Consider the following 21,372-nt stretch of genomic DNA (forward strand, 5'->3'; position numbering starts at 1 on the left):
CAATAAACCGAACCGGGGTCCGGTCCGAACCGAACCGGTCGATTCGATCTCCTTTCTTGTCTCACAAGAATGGTCAAATGGGTCGGATTACGTGGTGGCAAACCGGTCCACATCTCTGCCGGTCTTACCGTTGCGTTCACTTAAAACCCTAAACCCTAGTAGAGACTTCTAGAGACCGCTCCTTTCTTCTCTATATCCCCCCCACCTCCTTACTCCTCTCGCCTTCCATTCCAAGCTCGCGCCTTTGGTCGCTCTCCTCAAACCCTAGCTTCCTTGTTTGATCACTCCTCTCCTCCATTTTCCCTTTCTCCATCCTTCAGGGATTTAATTCCTCTGTCGACTATGTATCGCGCTGCGGCTAGCCTCGCATCCAAAGCTCGGTAAAAAGGCGTTTCGTTCTTTCTTCCCTTCTTTGGGATGCGTTAATTTAGGATTTGGGGTTCTAGCATCAAAGTTTGCTTCTTTTTGTTGTGGGTTGTGCTGATCTTTGTTTGCTCTTTGTAGGATTGCTGGGAGCAGCAGTCGACAGGTGAAGACTCTTTTTTTTCTCCTTTTGTTATGTTTCTTCCGCTAGTTCTGCAGTGTTGATTAAACTTCTAGAATGATTGAGATAGAGAAGAAAAATATTTTTATAGCTTTATTTTGTAGTCAGTGTTAGCATGTTAAACATGCTGTCTGAATGGGTTGGTTGGATGCTCTTTACTGACTATTTGATGATGATGTCTATCATTGTCTCATGGATAAATGCTCTTCTTTTATGCGCTTGGATTATCTTAAACCTGTTATCTTCAGACATTTGCTTATATAAGTTGCTACAGGTTGGAAGTAGGCTGGGTTGGAGCAGAAACTATGCAGCCAAGGACATCAAGTTTGGAGTCGACGCTCGTGCATTGATGCTTAAAGGAGTGGAGGAGTTAGCCGATGCTGTCAAAGTCACTATGGGGCCTAAGGTATGATCTATACTTCCTTTATGCAGTTTATGCTGTTGTGGGTGTTTAATATCTGGGAGGGCTTTCCATAGCCTAGTACTTGTATCTTTTATTCTTGCTGGCTGCCATTCTGGGTGTACAATAGTCTAGTCTGTACTCTTAAGTAAACTTGTTGCTGTGAATTCTATAAGTCAACATGCCCTGTTGCAATGGGTTATCTGGATCAAGAAGTATGCATACAGCATGAAGTTGTTACATTTAACTTTTTGTTAATACTTTCGTTTTCATACTTAAGAAACAGGTTTCTTGTGGCAATATCCACCTTGTCTTCCAGATAAAGAAAAGTAGTTTCCCTTGATAATGAACAAATGGCGGCTGATATCTGAATTTTCTTTTCATGATGGTGCTTATTGTTTGCATCCTGATAGCCTCTCCACTCGTCTGAGTATAACTGTATAAGAAACTTCTCATGTTCATTCTGTATCACTGATGCTCTCTTTCCTAGTTAATTGGTTATTCAACTGATGTTAATCAATTTTTGGAGCACAGGGGCGAACTGTTGTTTTAGAGCAAAGCTATGGTGCACCTAAAGTTACAAAGGATGGAGTGACTGTTGCAAAGAGCATTGAGTTTAAGGACAGAGTTAAAAACATGGGTGCCAGCCTTGTGAAGCAGGTCGCTAATGCTACTAATGATGTTGCTGGTGATGGTAGGTTATCTTCCTACTGAAGTTTCTGCACTGCTTTGTTCTGCTTTTCTTTCTTTGTATTCACAATTTTATCAGTATAAATGATTAAGTTCTGTGCAAGAAATTTGTGTGGTTTCTGTATTTCGGTAAAAAGAAAAATGACTTAATCAAAAGATAAGCTAGGGGAGTTTCTCACTCACTTCATGGCAATGAAGCTAGCTTAGGCCATTTTCCCCTTCTTTTCTCTTCAGATGGTATATGTATATATTCTTTGTCTTGTACTTCAAAGCTGCACGGCTTTTTGTCTGTTTGTCATGTATCGTGGTATACATGTTCTTGATGGAATTATACTTATTCATTTACATTTTTAACAGCCTGTCATCTATTCTCATTCTTATTCACTAGTCATATTTCTCTTCTGTCCTTTTTGAATGATTATTACTATATTACTATCGTTGATCTACATAAGCTTGAAAACAAGCATGAAAATTGAATTGTTATAGTCAAGATGTTCCTTGTACTTCCTCTTTAAAAGATAATGTAATTGTCATATGTTAGCTGCTTTTCTTGCCAGACCCTGTTTTCCTAACTTCTCTAGTGTTGAATATCTTCAGGTACAACATGTGCCACTGTCCTTACAAGAGCGATATTTGCTGAAGGGTGCAAGTCAGTTGCAGCTGGAATGAACGCAATGGATCTAAGACGTGGGATCACCATGGCTGTTGATTCTGTGGTGACCAACTTGAAAAGCAGAACAAGGATGATCAGCACATCAGAGGAGATAGCGCAGGTAGACTTTTGGTTTCAAAAATTGTTGCAACTTGCAGAATTGCCCTTTTATGTGCTTCCCCTTTTCCTTTCTTTTATGGCTTGTGTTAATCCTCTACCTTGGTTAGTACTACATTCTTTTCGCATGTTTTGTATCTCTTATTTCCTGTTCACTTTGAAAGGTTGGTACAATATCAGCTAATGGAGAAAGAGAAATCGGTGAACTCATTGCGAAGGCTATGGAGAAAGTGGGTAAAGAGGGAGTAATCACTATTGCGGTAAGTTACAGTCTCTATGTCATTACTATGTCAGTTTCATTCTGAAAGTATGCTGATTGTCAGGTGAATTTACTGTTAGTATTGGTACATGTCAGTCTGTCTTAACATTCAGGTGGTTATTTAATTTTCTATTTAAAATGCTGTGCATAAGTGTATAACCATATGCACTTATCAGCCATGCATATGTAATTGCAAGTGCAACAGCGTATTTATTCATCTAGTATTTCTTTTCTTTCTGGGTTCATACATATGCGATATTTAGGAGTAGATACATACTATGGATTCCGAAAGAAAACCTTATTTTCTTTCTTATGACAATAATTTTCTAACAATGGTTGTACTTTGCCAAGCCTATCAACTTTCATCATGTTATGGATGTAGTAAACTGAAGGAGAAATACTATTTTTTTAAGCTATCCTTAGCGTGGCAAGCATGATATAATTTCTTCTATTGCGAGAATGTATCAGTTTGATTCTTATTTCTTTTGTTCTATTAGATTAGTTATTTAAGAGCTGTTATGTACTACCATTCAAGTGTTAGAAGCCATCACTTACTGAAAGTAGGACCTGATACGTACATATCCATTCTTTGCAGCAGATATAGTCCTTTGCACTTTCTTTAATAGTGACATTTTTCTCCCCATATCTTTTCAGGATGGTAATACTCTCTATAATGAGTTGGAAGTTGTTGAAGGAATGAAGCTTGATAGAGGCTACATCTCTCCTTACTTTATCACCAACCAGAAGAACCAGAAATGTGTAAGGAACTGTTTCACACCAAGTTCATGGTTTCTTAATCTGTATAGCTGATATTCTTCCTGCTAAATTCCTGCTATTTGATTCCCTATAGGAGCTGGACGATCCTCTCATTTTGATACACGAGAAGAAGATATCAAGCCTTAATGCAGTGGTTAAAGTATTAGAATTGGCTTTGAAGGTATCCATCTACTTCTCCTCACTCCTAATAGGAGTAAAGTGGCACAAAATATTGGTGTTAAGTAACTGAATTTTCTAATGTTTGTTCAGAAACAAAGGCCTCTACTCATTGTTGCTGAAGACGTAGAAAGTGATGCACTGGCAACTCTCATTCTTAATAAACTTCGTGCTGGCATCAAGGTTTTACTTCTAGCTTCAAACAACAGGGATCTTGAATTCTTTTCTGAACATTATTTTAGACAAATTTTCCATGCTAAATAATAAGTTTTATATAGGTTTGTGCCATCAAAGCTCCTGGTTTTGGCGAGAACAGAAAGGCCAATTTGCAGGACCTTGCCATTCTCACTGGAGGAGAAGTGTGTCTCTTTATGCTCTTCTTTCCATTTCCATTCTCTTTTGCATCTTCTGACCATTAGTTTCTTGTAATTTAGCTCATAACTGAAGAACTTGGCATGAACCTTGAGAAAGTTGAAGCTCACATGTTTGGCACATGCAAAAAGGTAAGATTTTATCGGCAGAAGTATTCTGTCTATCTTATTATGTTATGTTAACATAATGTGATGGTTCATGTACTCTGTTTAGGCTAGTTGTACTTGATGTACCTCCATAGAGTCCTAACTTTATCCTTAATCTTGTACGTTCCAGTTTAATCTGCTAATTTACTTATTTTGGAATCCTCTCTTTGTGCTCCTTCTCTCTCTCTCTCTGTGACCCTGGAAGGTTTCAATGATCTTGATCATTTTAAGGATTTAACCATATAATTTGCAATTATTACAGGTGACAATATCAAAAGATGACACTGTTATTCTTGATGGGGCTGGAGACAAGAAGTCCATTGAGGAGAGATGCGAGCAGGTTTACGTTCATCTTAATGATCAAACTCCATTTAGTACTTCATGATCCTTCATGCTGGGGTCATTGTCTAACTTGAACCTTTAATATATGATATTGCAACAGCTGAGATCTGCAATTGAGTTGAGCACTTCTGACTATGACAAAGAGAAACAGCAGGAAAGATTGGCAAAGCTTTCTGGAGGTGTTGCAGTCCTAAAGGTTCTCTTATTTAGCCTTAGTTGCTCTAATTCCTTTCCTAAATAATGCCACTGAATACATGCCATTTTAGTCAAGCTAACTTCACGAAGGACTTGAAATGGTTAATTTGTAATATATGTTGACATACAAGAAATATGCTTATTTTTGTTGCTCTAATTTTCTATCTAGTATGGCTACACCTGAAAATGTTAATGCAGTATTATTGGAGATCCATCCATATGTTTATTCAGTATGGGTTTCTTTAGTGTAAGAAGTATTAAGGTTGTACCTTCCTTCCAGTAGGAATCTAAGCTATAGTTGTTGGAGATACGTGAATATACAAATGAATCACTAATTTATTTCTTTTTATTGAATCTACAATTATTTGCAGGCTTTGACTCTATTCTTGTTTATTAAAAAGGCTTTAGGTATTACATGGTACAGTCTTATCAGTGCTTTCTAAATCTCATCGATTGTTACTGTGCATTAGGACACTATAGTGAAAAAAAGGGTGAACTTTTATAGTGCCAAAATATGCTAATAACTGAACTGAAGTAAAATATTTAGAAAGTGTCATTTGCAGTATGTTTGATCTGACTAGAGAAAGATTTTATAATGATATCAATCTAAGTCTATGATTCTTTTCTTCAGTTCCATTGTAAAAGCTAGATTTACTTTTTGTATTTGCAACTTTGACTTATCCTCAAAATCCACTATATGCTGTTGTTTATATGTAGATCGGAGGAGCGAGTGAAGCTGAAGTTGGTGAGAAGAAGGATAGGGTGACTGATGCTTTAAATGCTACCAAAGCTGCCGTGGAAGAGGGTATCGTGCCAGGTAGTCATCATACCATGTTACTATTATATGCTGTTTTCTTGTTTTTGTCTCTTGACAAAGCGAGATGCTTTTCTATAAAGGTGGCGGTGTTGCCCTCCTCTATGCATCAAAGGAGTTGGAGAAACTGCAGACAGCTAACTTTGATCAGAAGATTGGTGTCCAAATAATTCAAAATGCTTTGAAGGTTGTAAAATGCTTTGATTGGAAGATTTATAAACTTATCACTTCAAATGTATTGCTATTAGTTGTTTGTTCGGGGGATTGAGAAAGTTTACATATCATTTTGCAGACCCCAGTGCACACGATTGCTGCTAATGCAGGAGTCGAAGGCGCAGTGGTTGTTGGCAAGCTTTTGGAACAGGACAATCCTGATCTTGGGTATGATGCTGCTAAAGGTTAGGTCTTGCAACACTTCATTTCATACTAATAAATTAAATTTCCCTTTTAATATTTTAGCCATTATTTACATAAATTTTCATGGATTTTGTTATTCAGGTGAATACGTGGACATGGTCAAGGCAGGTATCATTGACCCATTGAAGGTGATCAGAACTGCGTTGGTCGATGCTGCTAGGTAATTTTCTCATTATGCCAATTGGTTATTTATGATATTACGATTATCTGAGTGGATAATTCAGCAGCTATTCCTGTTTCTTGCTTGATTTTTAAATAATTTATATTTTGACCAATTGTGGGAAAACAGCATAATCAATTTTAGGCAGAATTATAAATTTTGTTCTTTCATGAGCCAACCGCTTCATTAGTATTTATTTGTCTGCCCTGCAATCCAAAATGACTTGCATTCCAACCCTAATGCACATGAGAAAACCCTGTCAGTACTACATTTAATGCATTCGACAGCGCAATTATCGGTAGTGAAACATTATTACATGTGGACACTATTTGCCAGATTATAATAATGTAACAGCTTCTGTTTACCTTTTCCTTGATTTTTCCTCTGTTATTGTATCAGAAATTATTCAAGCCACCCGCTTATGTTACATCTGGTGATTGATTTCTTCTGAATTTTCTGTTTGTTATACTGCAGTGTTTCATCACTGATGACCACCACTGAGGCGGTTGTTGTTGAACTCCCTAAAGAAGAGAAGGACACCCCTGCGATGGGCGGTGGCATGGGTGGAATGGACTACTAAATTTCTTCCAAATTCCACAAGTGACTCAAAATCATGTAGATTTAGGATCTTGAGGCTGAGATAAATTCATCATTTGGTGAGACCTCACCAGAGAAGATAAAACTGTAATGGAATTTTGTTTTCTGCTGTCAGAAATGCATGGTTGGAAACACCATTATTTTCCTCTGCTGAGAAACGAAGCAGGCTTTTGAATATATGAGAAGTTTTCTTGGAATCTTTGGACTATCTTTATCCTGCTTCTCATTATTAGAGCTTGTGGTGTAGAAATCTTAATTTTCCTGTTAATTTCATCTTTGATTTTTGGGGATTGGCTTTTGTTCACTTGTGGAATAAGATCATTTTTAGAAGTATTTTAATTTTTAGTATTAGAAAAAGGGAACTATCTGTTGTGTTATTTAAGTTAATATTAATATAAAAATAATAATTATATTTGATATGATCTAACTTTAATGTTAAAGTAATAAGAATAATGTAAATTTGTTTTAAATTAAATGATAAAATATTTTTGACTGGATGTAACATAGTAGTAAGTGGTGTAAAAATAGTAATTCTGAGTTATTATAAAATTAATGTTTAAAAATTGTATATAGTTATAGGCGATAGAATAATTTAATATTTATCACAAAAAGATGACTTAATGATTGTCTCATAGATCATGGAGAGATTAGTCCGATCCAAAGAAACAAACAGAAGGGATCCAAATCTGGCAGTTGCCCTTAAGGTTAATTCCACCTATATAAAATACTCTCTAGTAAAAGATGAGGAAAGTTTATCAAGAACACTCTACAGTTTATCTTTGTTATTACTCATACTATCTTATGGAGGCTTAAATTTTCCTTTGGTCGAGATAAAGATGTTTATCGTATCCTGTTTTGTTACTTTTAAAACTAAAATACTTGAAATACTCTTCTTCATTAGATTAGATGGTTTCTTTCTTTTTTTTTTAAACTTTTATCTTAATACTAAAACTTTTTATTCAAGGTATTAATATCATTTTACATCTTCTTTTAAGTGCATGGATGTTAAAATATATTGTATTAACTTAAGTTAAATGATTTAATAAGAACTATTAAATTTCTCTTTCCTAATCGGATCACTTTTCTAAATTATAAAGACAAATTAGTTATATTTTATTTTTCTCTTAATTATTTATTTTTTTATAAAAAATAAAAATAATAATAAATTGATAGAAGTTGACAAGAAGAATAAGCAATGAGAAAATACTTAAATTTTATTTTTTTATCGATTAATCTAGTCGCATATATAAAATGTCTTATATATTCTTTAATTTATCCAAAGATGATTGGTTAGTATGGAATCGTTGCTCTAACTTAAATTTTTACGTGAAGACTAATTGGGCAAAATATTATCCTCAAAATATATGTTAATGAAGTATTTAAGAAACATGGCACAAAACTCAGGGTGTTTCTTTCTTTCAATTTATAATTAACGTTCGATTAACTGATCCAGGTCGTCGTAGGAAGCTGGTAGAGGAGTTGGTACGATAAGCTCTTTGACTCTGTCCCTAGTAAGCCAGAACTAGAGGATTTAAGGCAGGAAGAAGCACGTACGTACGAAGGCAACCAAATCCGAGATCGCCTTCTTCCCAAGATTCCTTCTTTCCAGGAGGAAATCGAAGAAGGTAAGGATCTCTTCTCTCTCTCTCTCTCTCTCTGTAATTCTATTCGGATATGGAAGAAGACCACCAAGTTAGTGTTTCGTCCAATTTTGGCTTCTTTCTTGAAGAAATGATCGATTCAAATTATTGGTGTCTGCTAATTTCTTGAATCCTGGATGGAGAAGTTGGCAATCCTTGTCTGATCTATATTCTAGTTTCTGGAGAGTTTTCTAGCAAGAAACCAAATTGTCACCTTGGTGGATCTTCATGGCGAAATTTTACAATGCAAGAAACCAAATCCTCCCTTCTACTTCACCATACTCGTTATATGTAAGAAAAATCTAAGCTAGTGATTATTTAGCATAGTCTGGGTCATTAGCTAAACCAGCACGCTATTTCTTCGCTGCTTATTTGCTCTGATATTAGTCAGTGATGGATCTAATTTTCTTCAAGCATCACGTATTATTTTATGACAGCCTCCTAAAGTATATTTTTTTAGATGGGCTCTGGTTTTGTATGTTGAGGGGTTCCTGCAGTTTCTCATGTATATATATGATCACAAGAAGATGATGATCAAAATACTCGGTGAGCAAAATTAATCCCATGGAGTACTGAAATAGTTGGAGAATGCATCTACTGGAGTTTTGACTCTTGTTTTGAGTAATCATGCCACTATCAGCTAGAGAAATGTTCATTTGGCTCAACTTGAATTTGATTTGATTTTTTTATTTTTTTTAATCATATGTTTTGCTGAATAATTATTTCGAACTGAACGTCGTCAAGATCTGTTCCAAGCTATTGCACTGTTAAGTTGTTCGTCCAAATTAACCGCACTGTCAAGTCATCAACCGAATTGAGTTAGACGAAATCATCAAATATTTTCTTTATAGTATTATTTAGAATCGGAGTCGAATTCATAATCTCCTTAGTTACGAAGAAAGTAATTAAATTTGGTTAATCAGCTCGCTATAATTTGACTACTCGGATGGATACGGAGTTCACTATGTAAATGTGTATGACTTGAAGTTCAAAAATTAGGCAACATGTCTCATGCGTCCATGGCTGTATAATAATGAATCAACGATTCATCATCATATCATCATCATCATCAGAGAAGAGAGAGAGGGGGATGAGGTTATCCACATGGGATGGATAGGATGTCACGCGTCAAGATTCCATTGGAGAAAAAGATCACAACACCTAGGTGGAGATAACGCCTAAATTTGAGGCCATTAGTCGTCCACTCGCTAACGCCACCACACCTTCAAACTATCATCCATACCCTCCGAGAACAAATCACGAGAGAGAGAGAGAGAGAGAGAGAGAGAGAGAGAGCAGCAGCAGCAGCAGACTCCTTGATTACTATGGCCACTACTAACATGGCTTCGGCTGCCTCAAGCTTCGTGCTCACCTCCAATATAACCACCACCACCAACACCACGCGTGCCAACTCACTCTCCTTCTCCAGGCCAAACAGGAGATTGGTCGTCCGGGCAGAGGAGGAGGCGGCGCCGCCACCTGCCCCCGCTGCGGAGGGAGAGGCGAAGGCGGCCGTCAAGCCTCCGCCGCCACCACCGATCGGTCCTAAGAAGGGAGCAAAGGTATGGCTCCGTTTTACCACCATGTCTATACCGCTTTGACATACATGCATGCAGACAGTTCCATGAGTTTGAATTCCTCCAACCCAACCCAATCTGTTGTTTAAAGATAAAATCCTTACTCGTTTAAATTGAATTCATTTTTCAGACTATCAGAATGACTTTTTAGTACCAATTAGCACTTACCCCCAGAACATTCATGCTCTGTGTCTTCCAAAATCGTGTTATTATTTATTATCTTTGGAGTGGCACAGTTTTAGGATGCATCTATTTGCAATCCTGAGCCATAAACAAGTGTTTTATTTTGGGAGTGCAAATTAATTAGTACACTTCCTAAGTATTATCTCAACCAAATTTTCTTTCTTTTTCCCTTTCTTCTTCATCTTCTCAGGTGAAGATCCTCAGAAGGGAATCATACTGGTACAGGGGGATTGGATCAGTGGTTATTGTGGACCAGGTAAATCTATTAAATATATGTGTGTTTCTTTTCACAGACAGTAGATTGCAGGCAGGCATTTCTTGATGGGCTTTTTTTAACATATATATATTGAATTGGACTGTGGTTTCCAAATCAGGACCCGAAAACCCGTTATCCCGTCGTGGTGCGATTCAACAAGGTCAACTATGCCGGCGTCTCCACGAACAACTATGCATTGGACGAGGTCCAGGAGGTCAAATGAGAGAGATCTATCATAAGTGTCTGTAATCTTCCAGATTGCGTGCAATTTGGACAATCCCTTGTACTTGCCAGCTTCTTCTTAATTTAATTTCCAATGTTCTACTACTCAGTTTGCTGGGATCATCATTACTTCTTTCTCTACTCTTGTTATCTTCTTCAATGGAGATTGAAAAAAAGAATGTCATATAATTCTTCTGCGTTGCTCTACAGAAGAGGTTCAAGCCCTATTCTCAAAATCGGGATATTTTACATGTCTATTTTTCTTACTTTCGATTTAGCATATTGTGACGTTCGAGATTACCTTCTAGGATTTGGAACGATCATATGTGCTTGGAATTTCAATAGAATTTATTTCTAGCTTATTCCAGCGGTATGCCACCGCACCTCGAAACTGGTAATGTCAGTGCTAGGATGATGGTCCTTACAATAAGTGCAGCTGGCTGCTTAATCTGTTGCTGAATATCTCCCGTGGGTTGGTAGGGATATGATCTAGGGTTAATTATATTTAGTCTCATCGAACTATTATTTGAATATTTTTTTAACAATTTCTTTTTACCACATAAACCTCTGAGTTAAAAAGGTTTATGTTTTTCTTCAGTTCATGAGTATATATGGATATAAAAAAAAAGTATATTAAAATGATAATAGTTTAGGGAAACCAAGCATAATTATCTCTATGATTTTCTATTATTGCTGTATAGCTTCTATGAGTTCAAATAACAAGATTGTGTACAAGGTTAAGGAATATATATAGTTTGAAGAATGACCAAAATACGTCACCATAAATAGAGGGAGATTATTGTAAAACAAACATACCGAAAGATAGACGAATTCCAACTGGGTTCTTCCCCACTTATGAATAACATATCGAAACCTTTTCTTAGAAAAGAAAAGGATAAAAAAACTGTTGATAGATAGCCAGTATTAGATCTACATTTGTGAACTTCTGATCATTTCTTTGACCAATCTTAGAAATGAACTTCTCAAGAATTGCTCAAGTTCAGCAGGTTTTAATAACAAAGCTTTTGAGCCCAGCCAATTGATGTTGCTCAAATGGTTAAAGCGATTCATAGATATAATTGTGACAACCATTAACTTTCTTTCATCTCTATCTCGATGTTAAAAAAACAAAAACAAACACTAAGCTTTAGTCTGCCAAAGAGGTCTGACCTCACCTTAATTTAGACACCAAGATGCCATTTTATAAACAAAAGCCAAGCTTTAGTCTGGCAAAGAGGTCTGAGCTCACCTTAGTTTGGACCCCAAGATGCCATTTTATAAAGTATATAAATGCTCAAAGATAGGAGATCAGTACAAGTCCATACATGATACCTTAAACAGAAAGAGTTTAGCTGATAAGATCTAAAGCAAACTATATGTGAATCTCCTCATAGTTTAACCAACAGAAGTTCGACAAGGAAGCCTGAAAACACTCTAAATTATAGTCCGACTTGAAAACATTAGCAGATTTGCAGCAGCAGCAGCAACACAGGTGGTGGCAACACTGCTACCCCATACTGTATTAGACTTACCAGACTGGAAATAGCGGACCTGTGCCGCCTTCTTTATCAGCATCAGGAAAACTGTTGTAACAATAGATGTGGTTGGACAACTCCCAGCTCCAATCCTCCTTCCTTAAAACAGCCATTGGAGGCCATCGGTTGATCCTCACATAGTGCTCCTTGATTTTCCCATCACCCATGTAACTGGTGATTATCGAGTATGTACACTCATGACCGCCCCAAACTTCATCATCAGGATCTGCAGTGTGGGAGCCATCAGGGTGAAAATACCGCCGCATAGGTGAACCAGTACCCTTCCATGAGGGGTCAAGATTACGCCAATATTCTGGAGCTATCTACAAATGTAAGAAGAAGAATGAACACTGATAAATTACGCGAGAAGTTAATATGATGGAAGGACATATGATGTTGACATCACTCTCCTACCTTACATTTCAAGAAAATATCCCACATTTACTTAGCCCTCCACAAAGGTTTTGTTGCAAAATATGCTCATGCGTCTACAAACTTGATAAACCATGATACCTCAGGTAGCAACTTCGAAGGACAATGGTCTATCACTGAGCATTTAATGAAAAGAGCAGTGTCTCACAGAACAGGATCTACATTTCATTCGCCATAAGAAGAAACCTTGAAGTGGAGACTTTCATCTAAGACAGACAGATTGGCCATACAGAAGATAAGCAATTAAGACGGCAAACAGTAGTCACTGTTTGATTCTACGAACAGTTCATACTGCATGATAAATAAGCATTCATTAGCTGGAATTTACCTCCTTGAAACGATACTCCCATACGTGATCACAGAGATCCTCCTTCATTATGCGAGTCTAAGAATTTGCAGCAGAAGATATTGTAAATTTATCAGAAAGCCATTAAAAGTAATTGGAAACGCTTTACAATATCTGACAACCAGATATTTGCTAACATATTGAACGAATTTTTTTTATGAGAGACTATATATTCATATCTTACATGTATATTACTTTTCACATTTTTCAGCTACAGTTGCCACATAATATTAGCTAATATTTTGTGCAAAATAACAGATGATGATCTGGTATAAGTCATGGATCATAATTTCATTACACTTAAGATGAAAATATGTTATTCTTTTTCCTCTGTGCATCTATTACTCTTAAAACAAAAGAACCCTTCTCTTCTAAGGTCAAGAGCGCAGAACTGCACCATGGATATGTAATATCTGTTAATCACTTAATTGTTGATGGTGGAACCTTGGGACTGCTACAAACAGCGTTTATGGATTTCAATTCCAGTTTAATCTAATTATGAAAGATTATCTAATATTGTGGGGGAGAAAATCTTAACTTCAAGTTGAAAAGGGATAAAATAGTTTCATGAGTTGAAGTCCTGAACTTTTAACAAAAAAAACATAAATATGATACCATCTCTGTTTGACTGATCTTGTTAAAAGTCATACTCCTAATCTTTTGCAAGTTTATCTGAAGCATCAAAGTATTCTAACTCAACCAACAAACAAGGGCCTCTCCCATTTAATCTATGATGATAAACATTTTAAAAGCTAAAATTGAAGGAGCAATTCCAGCTTTTCTCAAGTACCTTGTACTGAAACACCAAATTAACATTCTTATTCTAGTCTCAAATGGAGAAATATATTTCGTCCAAAATTTAAAAAAAATCTGAAATTACTTAATCAAATTCATTCAAATTGGGTTAAAAGGAATTGATTTGAACCCACCCAAATTTATAATTTTATCTGAAAAAGTTTTAGCATAATAAGATTTTCCTATGATGATGATGATGATGATGATGATAAGACTTAGCCTAGCATTGGTGGTGGTGATGATAGGGATGGGACATGTATCCCATTAGCTTTCTTAGAGGCAATATTTTTATTGAGGTAGAAATTTTACACATGCCATCTAAGATTAAAATAATGGGGCAAGACAGAGACAAACATGATGACGAGGTTGATGGTGAACGGCAAAACTGCTATGAGGGTTATCGTACGGCACCCCTCATGCCACGTGTTGGTATGCCGCTAACACAATAAGTGTCGTCTGGCACACCCTGTGCCGGTCCACATAGCTATCATAGTGTAAAAAACTGACTATAAGAAAGTTTGATTTTGTTTTTCCATATATATCTCATTCATGGTAGTGAGAATAACTAGAATTAGCTTCTCACCTTAAATACTGATTGCTCTAAAGGATATAGTAAGCAAGTCTGAGAAGAGGTGAGTAAAAGGCTATCACTAAGTCTAATTGGACCTCTAATTAAGAATCTAGAAAGGGGAAAGGACTAGTATCAGTCATGGTTATTCATTCGACTTGCAAATTACTGAAGATATTCCTAACTACTTATCCAGAAGGGCAAAGGAATATGTTGCTGACTAACGCCATATTCTGTTTCAGACATAGCAGCTTCACAACTAAATATCACCCAATACTTCAGCCAATGGAGAATATCTTCATCTTTATCCTGAACCAATATAAAATGAAAGATCCTTCCCTCCAGGAATTTAACTCTGACAAATTAGATCAATTGAACATCAGAATTGATGAAACAGCTTACAGAAGGGTGTTAAATCAGAAAGGGCAACCAACATCAAACATTTTCCAGTGATGGTCAATTATAAACATGATTTCATTGCCCTAAAGTAGGTAATTTCTATAGTTAGTCAGCAATTCATATTCAAGCTGGTAGATAATAGAAATATTAATAAAGTATCTAACGAAATATCCACTTACCCGCTTAGCATCCATGATTGACACAGAATAAGATTCTAACTTTGACGCCCCTCGAACCTGTGAAGAGCGAGGAATGTGTGCCTTCCCCATCCATAATTCCTGGCACTGACAATGGAAACAGGTATTATAATAGACAACTTACGCAGACCCTTGATTCATGAGAAATATAACCAACAGGTACAAATTCTAGCTAAAAGGTTGGTTCATCCACTACATAACAAGAATATATAACAAGAATATGAGCCCTAAAAAATCATGAGTATAAATATTTTAACACATCGACTTGGAAAATCTGAACAACTCTTCTAGTGTGTAAGATGTCATCTTGTCATCATATTCATGGACCCATCCATTTGTATGAAACTATGAATCAAATATAAATAGTTGAGATTTTATATTAGATCAATCATAAAACTAGCATATGAAACTATGATTAGTTAATTGCCATGTATGTAAAAAAATCAATTGCAAGGTGGATCAAACACATATACACAAATAGAAACCCATAAGCACATCCACATGGACATGCATAAGCAAAGTCTGATGCAACATTAAGGAATGAAGAGATTAGATTGAAGAATGAGGTTTAGAAATGTACTAAGATGAATTCTCTTAAACTACTCAAAAGAGAAATTGATTTGGATATTTTCACAAATCTCAGTAAAGACTGACACAGTCTGCCTTCTTTCACCTGTTGACTTAATTAATCCGAGTTCATGAACTTCTCTCCATATTGGAATTCTAATTTCCCTGATCAGAAGAAATTCTTCTAATCTCGGCTTCTGACCTTGGTTATAAAAAGAGCTGAATTGATGTAGCCAGCCAATAGTGATGCTATGCAAACAACCAAATTATTTTACCCATTAAGGTGTCAACATCATAAATGGGGTCGCAAAATGTCACTTGGATGCCAAATTCTTTACCCCTCGTACTTCCGGGTCATCTTTAAACATGCACAGTTGTTCTAACCCAATTCTCCTATATGGCTACCCATAAGCATAAAAACAAACGCAAATCCGAAAACCACACACATGCAATTCAACAAACAGACAAGCGGCAAGAAAAAGATCAAAGCCCACTTCCGAATTATCAAGTAGAGACCAAAAGCTCCAACCTTTGGACCCCAGATGCGGTCACTGGCGGCGACACAATGCCACCTAAGAGAAACGACGATGCACTGTGCCACGCTGCGTGCGTCCAAAAACGCTAGTATCTTCACCATCAAGTCCGGCCCCAACGCCACCAGCGGATCCATCGGTGGAGCTTGGCTCGAACTCCCCTCCTCCCCTCCCCTTCTCCCCCTCTTCGTCCTCCTCCCGTCCCTTTTCTCATCGCCTTCTTCTCCGCGGTTGGAGTCCGCCATTGGAGACGGAACAAGAAACCGACCAACAGACCTCGGAGTCGACGCGCTTCTATAGAATGCCGACGCAACGACAGTAATCCGTCTTCTGCTGTGATTTAAATTTATGGACTTGCCAATGAAAGGGTCTGCGTGTCCGAACCGTTGGAAGGATTCGCGTCGAAGAATAAGCGGTTGCATTGCCTTCTCTTATTGCTAAATTAAGAGCGATGACTCGATACAAATCAAACAATTTCTTAAACTAGATTCTATCTCTACATCTATCGAGAGATAAAATTATCAATTTATATACATTAATCCTCTAAAATTAGTCAAAATTAAAAGAAATAAGTGATACGAGAATTATACGATAGTTTGATATGTAGTACAACTTGGATAAAGTTTTCTATACAGAATATAAGTTTAATATATGATATAGAATAATATAAACAAAATATAACTCTTATAATGGTCCTCGCGTACCGACTTAAGTACCGATAGGACCAAATACTGACACTGTGTCCTTTTAATTAAGGAGCTTTATTCTTACTCGACGATAACTATACGTAGAACTTGGACTTACGTGATAGAATAGAACTATCGGTGGGAGCCAAAAGAGCAAGAAAATAGAAGGACAAAAGTTTGAGTCAGTGGAAATGAGAGTATAAGCGTCCAAAAGTTCATAAGAACTAAGGTGATAGGTAAAGATGGCCATTTCAGGGGGAATAATGTTTGGGTTATTATTTATCCCGGTTATTACGCTCTACTTATTACGATGGCGAATATTACGACTGAGATCCGCCGCTTCTAATAATAATAGAAAAAAGAAACTTATATTTAGTGTTAAATATTTTACTTTTAATATCTTAAAAATAACACTGAGTTAATTTATAGAAAATATTGTTGCTTTTAAAAATAAAAATTAAATTAAAATCTGTTTCTTTTTTGTTGTTGTTTTTATACTTAAACCTTACAAAATGAATCAAAAGTTGGTACAAAAACTTACAACTTTTGAGACATCAGAAATAAATTGTCCTAAAAGTTTTCCTTTGCCAACACAATTTTAATATAAAAAAACAACCATTTTCATGAATTTATGCTGATAATTGATTGGAAATTAATAATCTTGTGCTTTGATGATGTGTTGTTTAAACATTAACTTTTGGTTATATTTACTTTTATGTTGTATGAATTAGTCATAAATCCTTATCTTAAATGTCAATTATAGGCTAAGTTTCGAGAGACAGAGAGAGGAGACATACAATTACAAATTTACAGGCTTTGTGAATGTTGCATGTATTCTGGATATTAGAATTCAGCTTCTATTCAGGCCCACATTTCATTTAGACTCAGCTTAAATCATTTTCGTATCTTTGCAATGATATATGTCATAATCAAAATAGATAATAGAACACAAATATATGATGCTCCAAAATATTTTTTTAATATTTTTACCATTGAAATTTGATTAAGCTACGATCAAAATTATTATACTTATTTTTTTCATTTTCATAATAATATATTGTATATTTAAAATAAACTATTGATTAGAAATTTATGACTTTTGAAATTAAGTTGTTCGATATCTTAATAAAATGCAAACTACCCATCATATTTTTTCTAAGCCCTTTCACACTACCCAAACTACTTCCTCACCACCTCCCACCTCCAAAATGGTAGTTGGTAGTAGCTGGACGAGACGGAGAGGATGACGATGGGGCAAGAGTTGACACCACCCAAGATGATAACAACAACAGCTAGTAGTAGCAACGACAGCAACGATGGCAGAAGTGGCCGTGACGGCCGGCGACAGAATATAAACTCCCTCATCCATCCGTAACTTTGGGTGTTAGTTGTTATTTTATTAGGCTTATGAACACCTTAATTACTTTATGATGTGATTATAAAACATATGATGGGTGAGTTCTATCTCCACTCCATAACCTTATTTATTTTATTGAGAGCTCTCAGTTGAGAAAGAAAAAGAAGAAGAAGAGAATGCTACTCTGGAAAATCAATTGGGTATCGAAATGAATACTACAAGTATGACTGTAAACAGTCTTTAGATGCATGTAGATCTTGATTAAATCTTGAGACGGAACGAGAGAGTGAGGAAGGTTGACTTTAATTAATTAATTGTTTGTTCAAATTGAAAGTGTGATGCAAGTACGTGGAACGGTATCCCAAGTATTATACAGAGAGGGAACAAGGAGAAGGAGCAGAGGTCAAAGTTGCACACCAGAAATCAATTCACAAGTTAGTAGAACGAGATATAAAAAATTGTATGACAATATTAACTTGAGAGAGATTGTTTTTGCCAACGGCTCTTGTACGGGGTCAAAAGTGCTGGGATATATACAGCAGGGTCTTTTAATTTGTGCGCATCAATTGTCCAATTGGAAAACATTAGATAATATAAGTAGAGGAAGAAACATACCAGATACAATTTATTAATAAATCAACATTAGATAAGCCTCATATATGTCATTAATTTGCCACATGTTTCATCTCTTACATAAACAAGATCTATTAACAAAAGTAAACTAATTATTAATTAAGCTATATAGCAATTGAAGAAGCCATCCACGACATTTAGATCAATGCCTTTGGCGACAGTACAGTTGAGGAGATCATCAAATGGTTCCCTGGGGAGCACAGAGACGTGCTGGAGAATGGCGAAGAAGACGTCCTGCAAATGAGAAACTTATTTGCATAAGAATTGCATATGTGCAACAAAACTAGCTAGCTTGTCAGAATTTGGCAACCATGATGGTTTAGCTTTGTTACGCACCTCTCCCACAAAGGGATCTGCATGTAGGACGATGGCAAGTTCTTGTACTTCTCCCTGCCGTAGGTTTGACCTGCTACAAATGGAAACGTTGTTAGTTACTACCTACGTAGAGGTGAAGGATATTAAGGCTATAATATTGTAAAGATTGCTTACCCATGTTGTCTTGGTCCAGGGAGTAACACATTCGTTTGAAGGAAGCCATGTCATCCTCAAACAATGCTACGTAGGCATCCATGCTCCCATGATCTCCTTCGGTGAAGGAAGGAACAATGAAGAGTTGGCCCTCTACTGGGTAGTAGGACGGTATGAAGTAGAAAGGGGAGACCCCGCCAAGGTCCATATCGCATATGGGAAACCTCAACCAGCAATCCACATCCACATTCGGAGACAACACCCAATCCTCGGGATCATCTGCTGCTATAAGACCTTTCGCATCTTCAGAGTTTGCAAAGTCTATAAAAGACTTGTAATAGCTGTCGTCCACCTTCGCAATCTCATTGTGGATTAGCTCAGCCACATACCGTAGAGGTCTGCTGATGAGCTCTCTCACCTTTGTTTTTGGGTACGCCCACAGAATTAGATTGCCAAAGTATTCGTCGGGGACGCGCGGGCTTAGCCTCTGGCGCCCATTCATGGAGATGCGGACGTGAGTTTGTTGATTGCCGGGGAGTCGCCGAGCCCTGGTGATGGTCTTCCAAAGATGGGCCATTAAGCACTCAAACGTGCTGTATCGTTGCTTTGACCCGAAAGACGCCTTAGCCTTGAGCGTGTTGAGAAACTCTCTACTGAAATGCGCCTTGTGAATTGCGACGTTGCCGTTGTCATTGAGCGTGCCTCCTTCGCCGGCGGCGGAAGTTTTTCTCTCTGTGGTAAACTCCACCCCTCGGTGCTGAAACTTGATCTGGGGGGAGTCGCGGCTCTTGTTAAACATCGCTCGGTCATGCAGAGGCAATGGGCCGATGTCTAGCCCGCAACATGCCCGGCACCACGCAACCAGGAAGTTGGCGATGGCAGGGCCGTCAGCAACACGGTGGTACATGCTGAACCCCACTACAAGAGTTCCGCACGTAAACCGTGTCAGCTGGACCTGGAAGAGCTCCTCCCCGCCGTCCTCAGGCTGCAGGTTGAGCCATGCTGGTGATGGGTCATGCTGCACCTGCATGGCTTTGTCGTGCGTGGTGTCCACCGAGGCCTCCACGAACCTCACGCCTTCATCATTGAGAAGAATTATAGGATTTCCTTCGGCATCCTCCCCAAGCCGCCCGGCCAACGCCCTGTACGCGGCGAGCACCTTGGCGAGGCCACTCTCCATCACAGAGTTTGGAGGAGTTGGCGGGCGGTAGGCATATAGGAAGGCGAAATGTGCGTCGATGGTCACCTTATCGAACACACTGAAGGGCATGTGTTCAGAGGTGGAGGGAGGAATGCCTTCATAGGTGGGCTTCACGATCCTCGAGCTCTCCACTCTCACTTTCATGGCTATCGAATGGTCTTCCATTGCTATAAACGGTCAAGAGAACAAGTACGCTGTTGAAGTGTAGTTTGATACTTGGTTTGCTGAATGCGGAGTGAGAGCTTCAGTTGAGGGGGAAGAGATATATATAGATAATGTTTTGTAACTACTAGAAGTTACAAGTTGCCATTTTTTGACAGAACCAGCCACTGCCAATGATGACAAAGTCGTTTCACTTGGAAGTCATGCACCCAGACCGACTCAGTGGTCCAATTTTACACACTGTAGACTCGGGAGAACAGCCCATGATACACGTAATATAATTTTCCTAATGATATATAATTCCTATTTGGATCTGAGACTTCTATATATTATTAAAACCGAACGCAGTAATTGACTTGTAAATAAAATAGTTTCGGGGCTGGTTTTCTTTGACAGTTGAATTCCTTATTGACTCCAAAGTTGTTCCTTGTTGGTGGCTATAAAAATAGTTCTGGGCATGCACTTTCAATTGCCAATAAACCTCGGACCATTAGAGTGAGCAAAAGTTGAAGAAGCAACGGAAGATGACCAAGAAAGCCCACTGTTCCCTGGTGATTAATAAGAAATTACCAGATAGTGCAGGGCGTTTTCAAGAGTAGTCAATAATTGTGCACTGTTGGCAAAAGTTGACCCGATCTAACTATTCGACTTTTAAATCAATTTGATTTTAGTTTAATGGGTCATAAATAAATTAATTTGTCTAACTGATTCATTTATAATCGGACCTATTAACCCGTTTATGATCTGTGAAATATATTTATAATACGGAAAAAAATTATTTATAATCTAAATAAACTTATTTATAACATAAATAACTTATAAAAATTGAATAATATGTGTCAACTAATTTATTACTAATATAACTCGTTTAATAAATAGATTGTATTTGATAAACAAATTATGTCGGTGTTTTACGTTATTATAATTCGACCATACTTGAATTCTGCCAACCCGATCAGATTGCCGCTCCTACATTT

At 37.3% G+C, this 21,372-nt stretch overlaps 4 protein-coding genes across 5 annotated transcripts; 2 read left to right on the plus strand and 2 right to left on the minus strand.

Annotated features, from left to right (window-relative positions):
- The first annotated feature begins 168 nt into the window (after nucleotides 1–168).
- On the plus strand, nucleotides 169–6,837 carry LOC140767632 (chaperonin CPN60-2, mitochondrial). Its single transcript, XM_073107625.1, has 18 exons — nucleotides 169–380; nucleotides 505–529; nucleotides 819–950; nucleotides 1,479–1,638; nucleotides 2,232–2,407; nucleotides 2,568–2,663; nucleotides 3,317–3,421; nucleotides 3,513–3,599; nucleotides 3,689–3,778; nucleotides 3,874–3,954; nucleotides 4,030–4,098; nucleotides 4,376–4,453; nucleotides 4,556–4,651; nucleotides 5,368–5,467; nucleotides 5,548–5,651; nucleotides 5,757–5,862; nucleotides 5,963–6,041; nucleotides 6,516–6,837. The coding sequence occupies exons 1-18, from the start codon at nucleotides 343–345 to the stop codon at nucleotides 6,619–6,621; spliced, it is 1,728 nt and encodes a 575-aa protein (XP_072963726.1). The 5' UTR covers nucleotides 169–342; the 3' UTR covers nucleotides 6,622–6,837.
- Nucleotides 6,838–9,492: 2,655 nt separating this feature from the next.
- LOC140767844 (photosystem I reaction center subunit IV A, chloroplastic-like) lies at nucleotides 9,493–10,621 on the plus strand. Its single transcript, XM_073107914.1, has 3 exons — nucleotides 9,493–9,840; nucleotides 10,229–10,294; nucleotides 10,413–10,621. Exons 1-3 carry the CDS (start codon nucleotides 9,604–9,606, stop codon nucleotides 10,515–10,517), a joined length of 408 nt encoding a protein of 135 aa, XP_072964015.1. The 5' UTR covers nucleotides 9,493–9,603; the 3' UTR covers nucleotides 10,518–10,621.
- Nucleotides 10,622–11,770: 1,149 nt separating this feature from the next.
- On the minus strand, nucleotides 11,771–16,028 carry LOC140767593 (probable E3 ubiquitin ligase complex SCF subunit sconB). Its single transcript, XM_073107572.1, has 4 exons — nucleotides 15,885–16,028; nucleotides 14,771–14,875; nucleotides 12,812–12,868; nucleotides 11,771–12,374 (listed from the first exon to the last, which is right to left on the minus strand). The coding sequence occupies exons 1-4, from the start codon at nucleotides 16,023–16,025 to the stop codon at nucleotides 12,045–12,047; spliced, it is 633 nt and encodes a 210-aa protein (XP_072963673.1). The 5' UTR covers nucleotides 16,026–16,028; the 3' UTR covers nucleotides 11,771–12,044.
- Nucleotides 16,029–18,515: 2,487 nt separating this feature from the next.
- On the minus strand, nucleotides 18,516–20,452 carry LOC140767455 (agmatine coumaroyltransferase-2-like). 2 transcript variants are annotated; one of them, XM_073107374.1, is made up of 3 exons: nucleotides 19,054–20,452; nucleotides 18,901–18,970; nucleotides 18,516–18,798 (listed from the first exon to the last, which is right to left on the minus strand). In XM_073107374.1, exons 1-3 carry the CDS (start codon nucleotides 20,396–20,398, stop codon nucleotides 18,702–18,704), a joined length of 1,512 nt encoding a protein of 503 aa, XP_072963475.1. In that variant the 5' UTR covers nucleotides 20,399–20,452; the 3' UTR covers nucleotides 18,516–18,701. The 2 variants fall into 2 exon arrangements, with proteins under 2 accessions (XP_072963475.1, XP_072963474.1); XM_073107373.1 differs by having other exon boundaries at nucleotides 18,901–18,973.
- Between the last annotated feature and the right edge of the window lie 920 nt (nucleotides 20,453–21,372).

The sequence above is a fragment of the Typha angustifolia genome, chromosome 9 (genome assembly GCF_048772165.1).
Source record: "Typha angustifolia cultivar Huaian chromosome 9, ASM4877216v1, whole genome shotgun sequence".
Classification (NCBI taxonomy): domain Eukaryota; kingdom Viridiplantae; phylum Streptophyta; class Magnoliopsida; order Poales; family Typhaceae; genus Typha; species Typha angustifolia.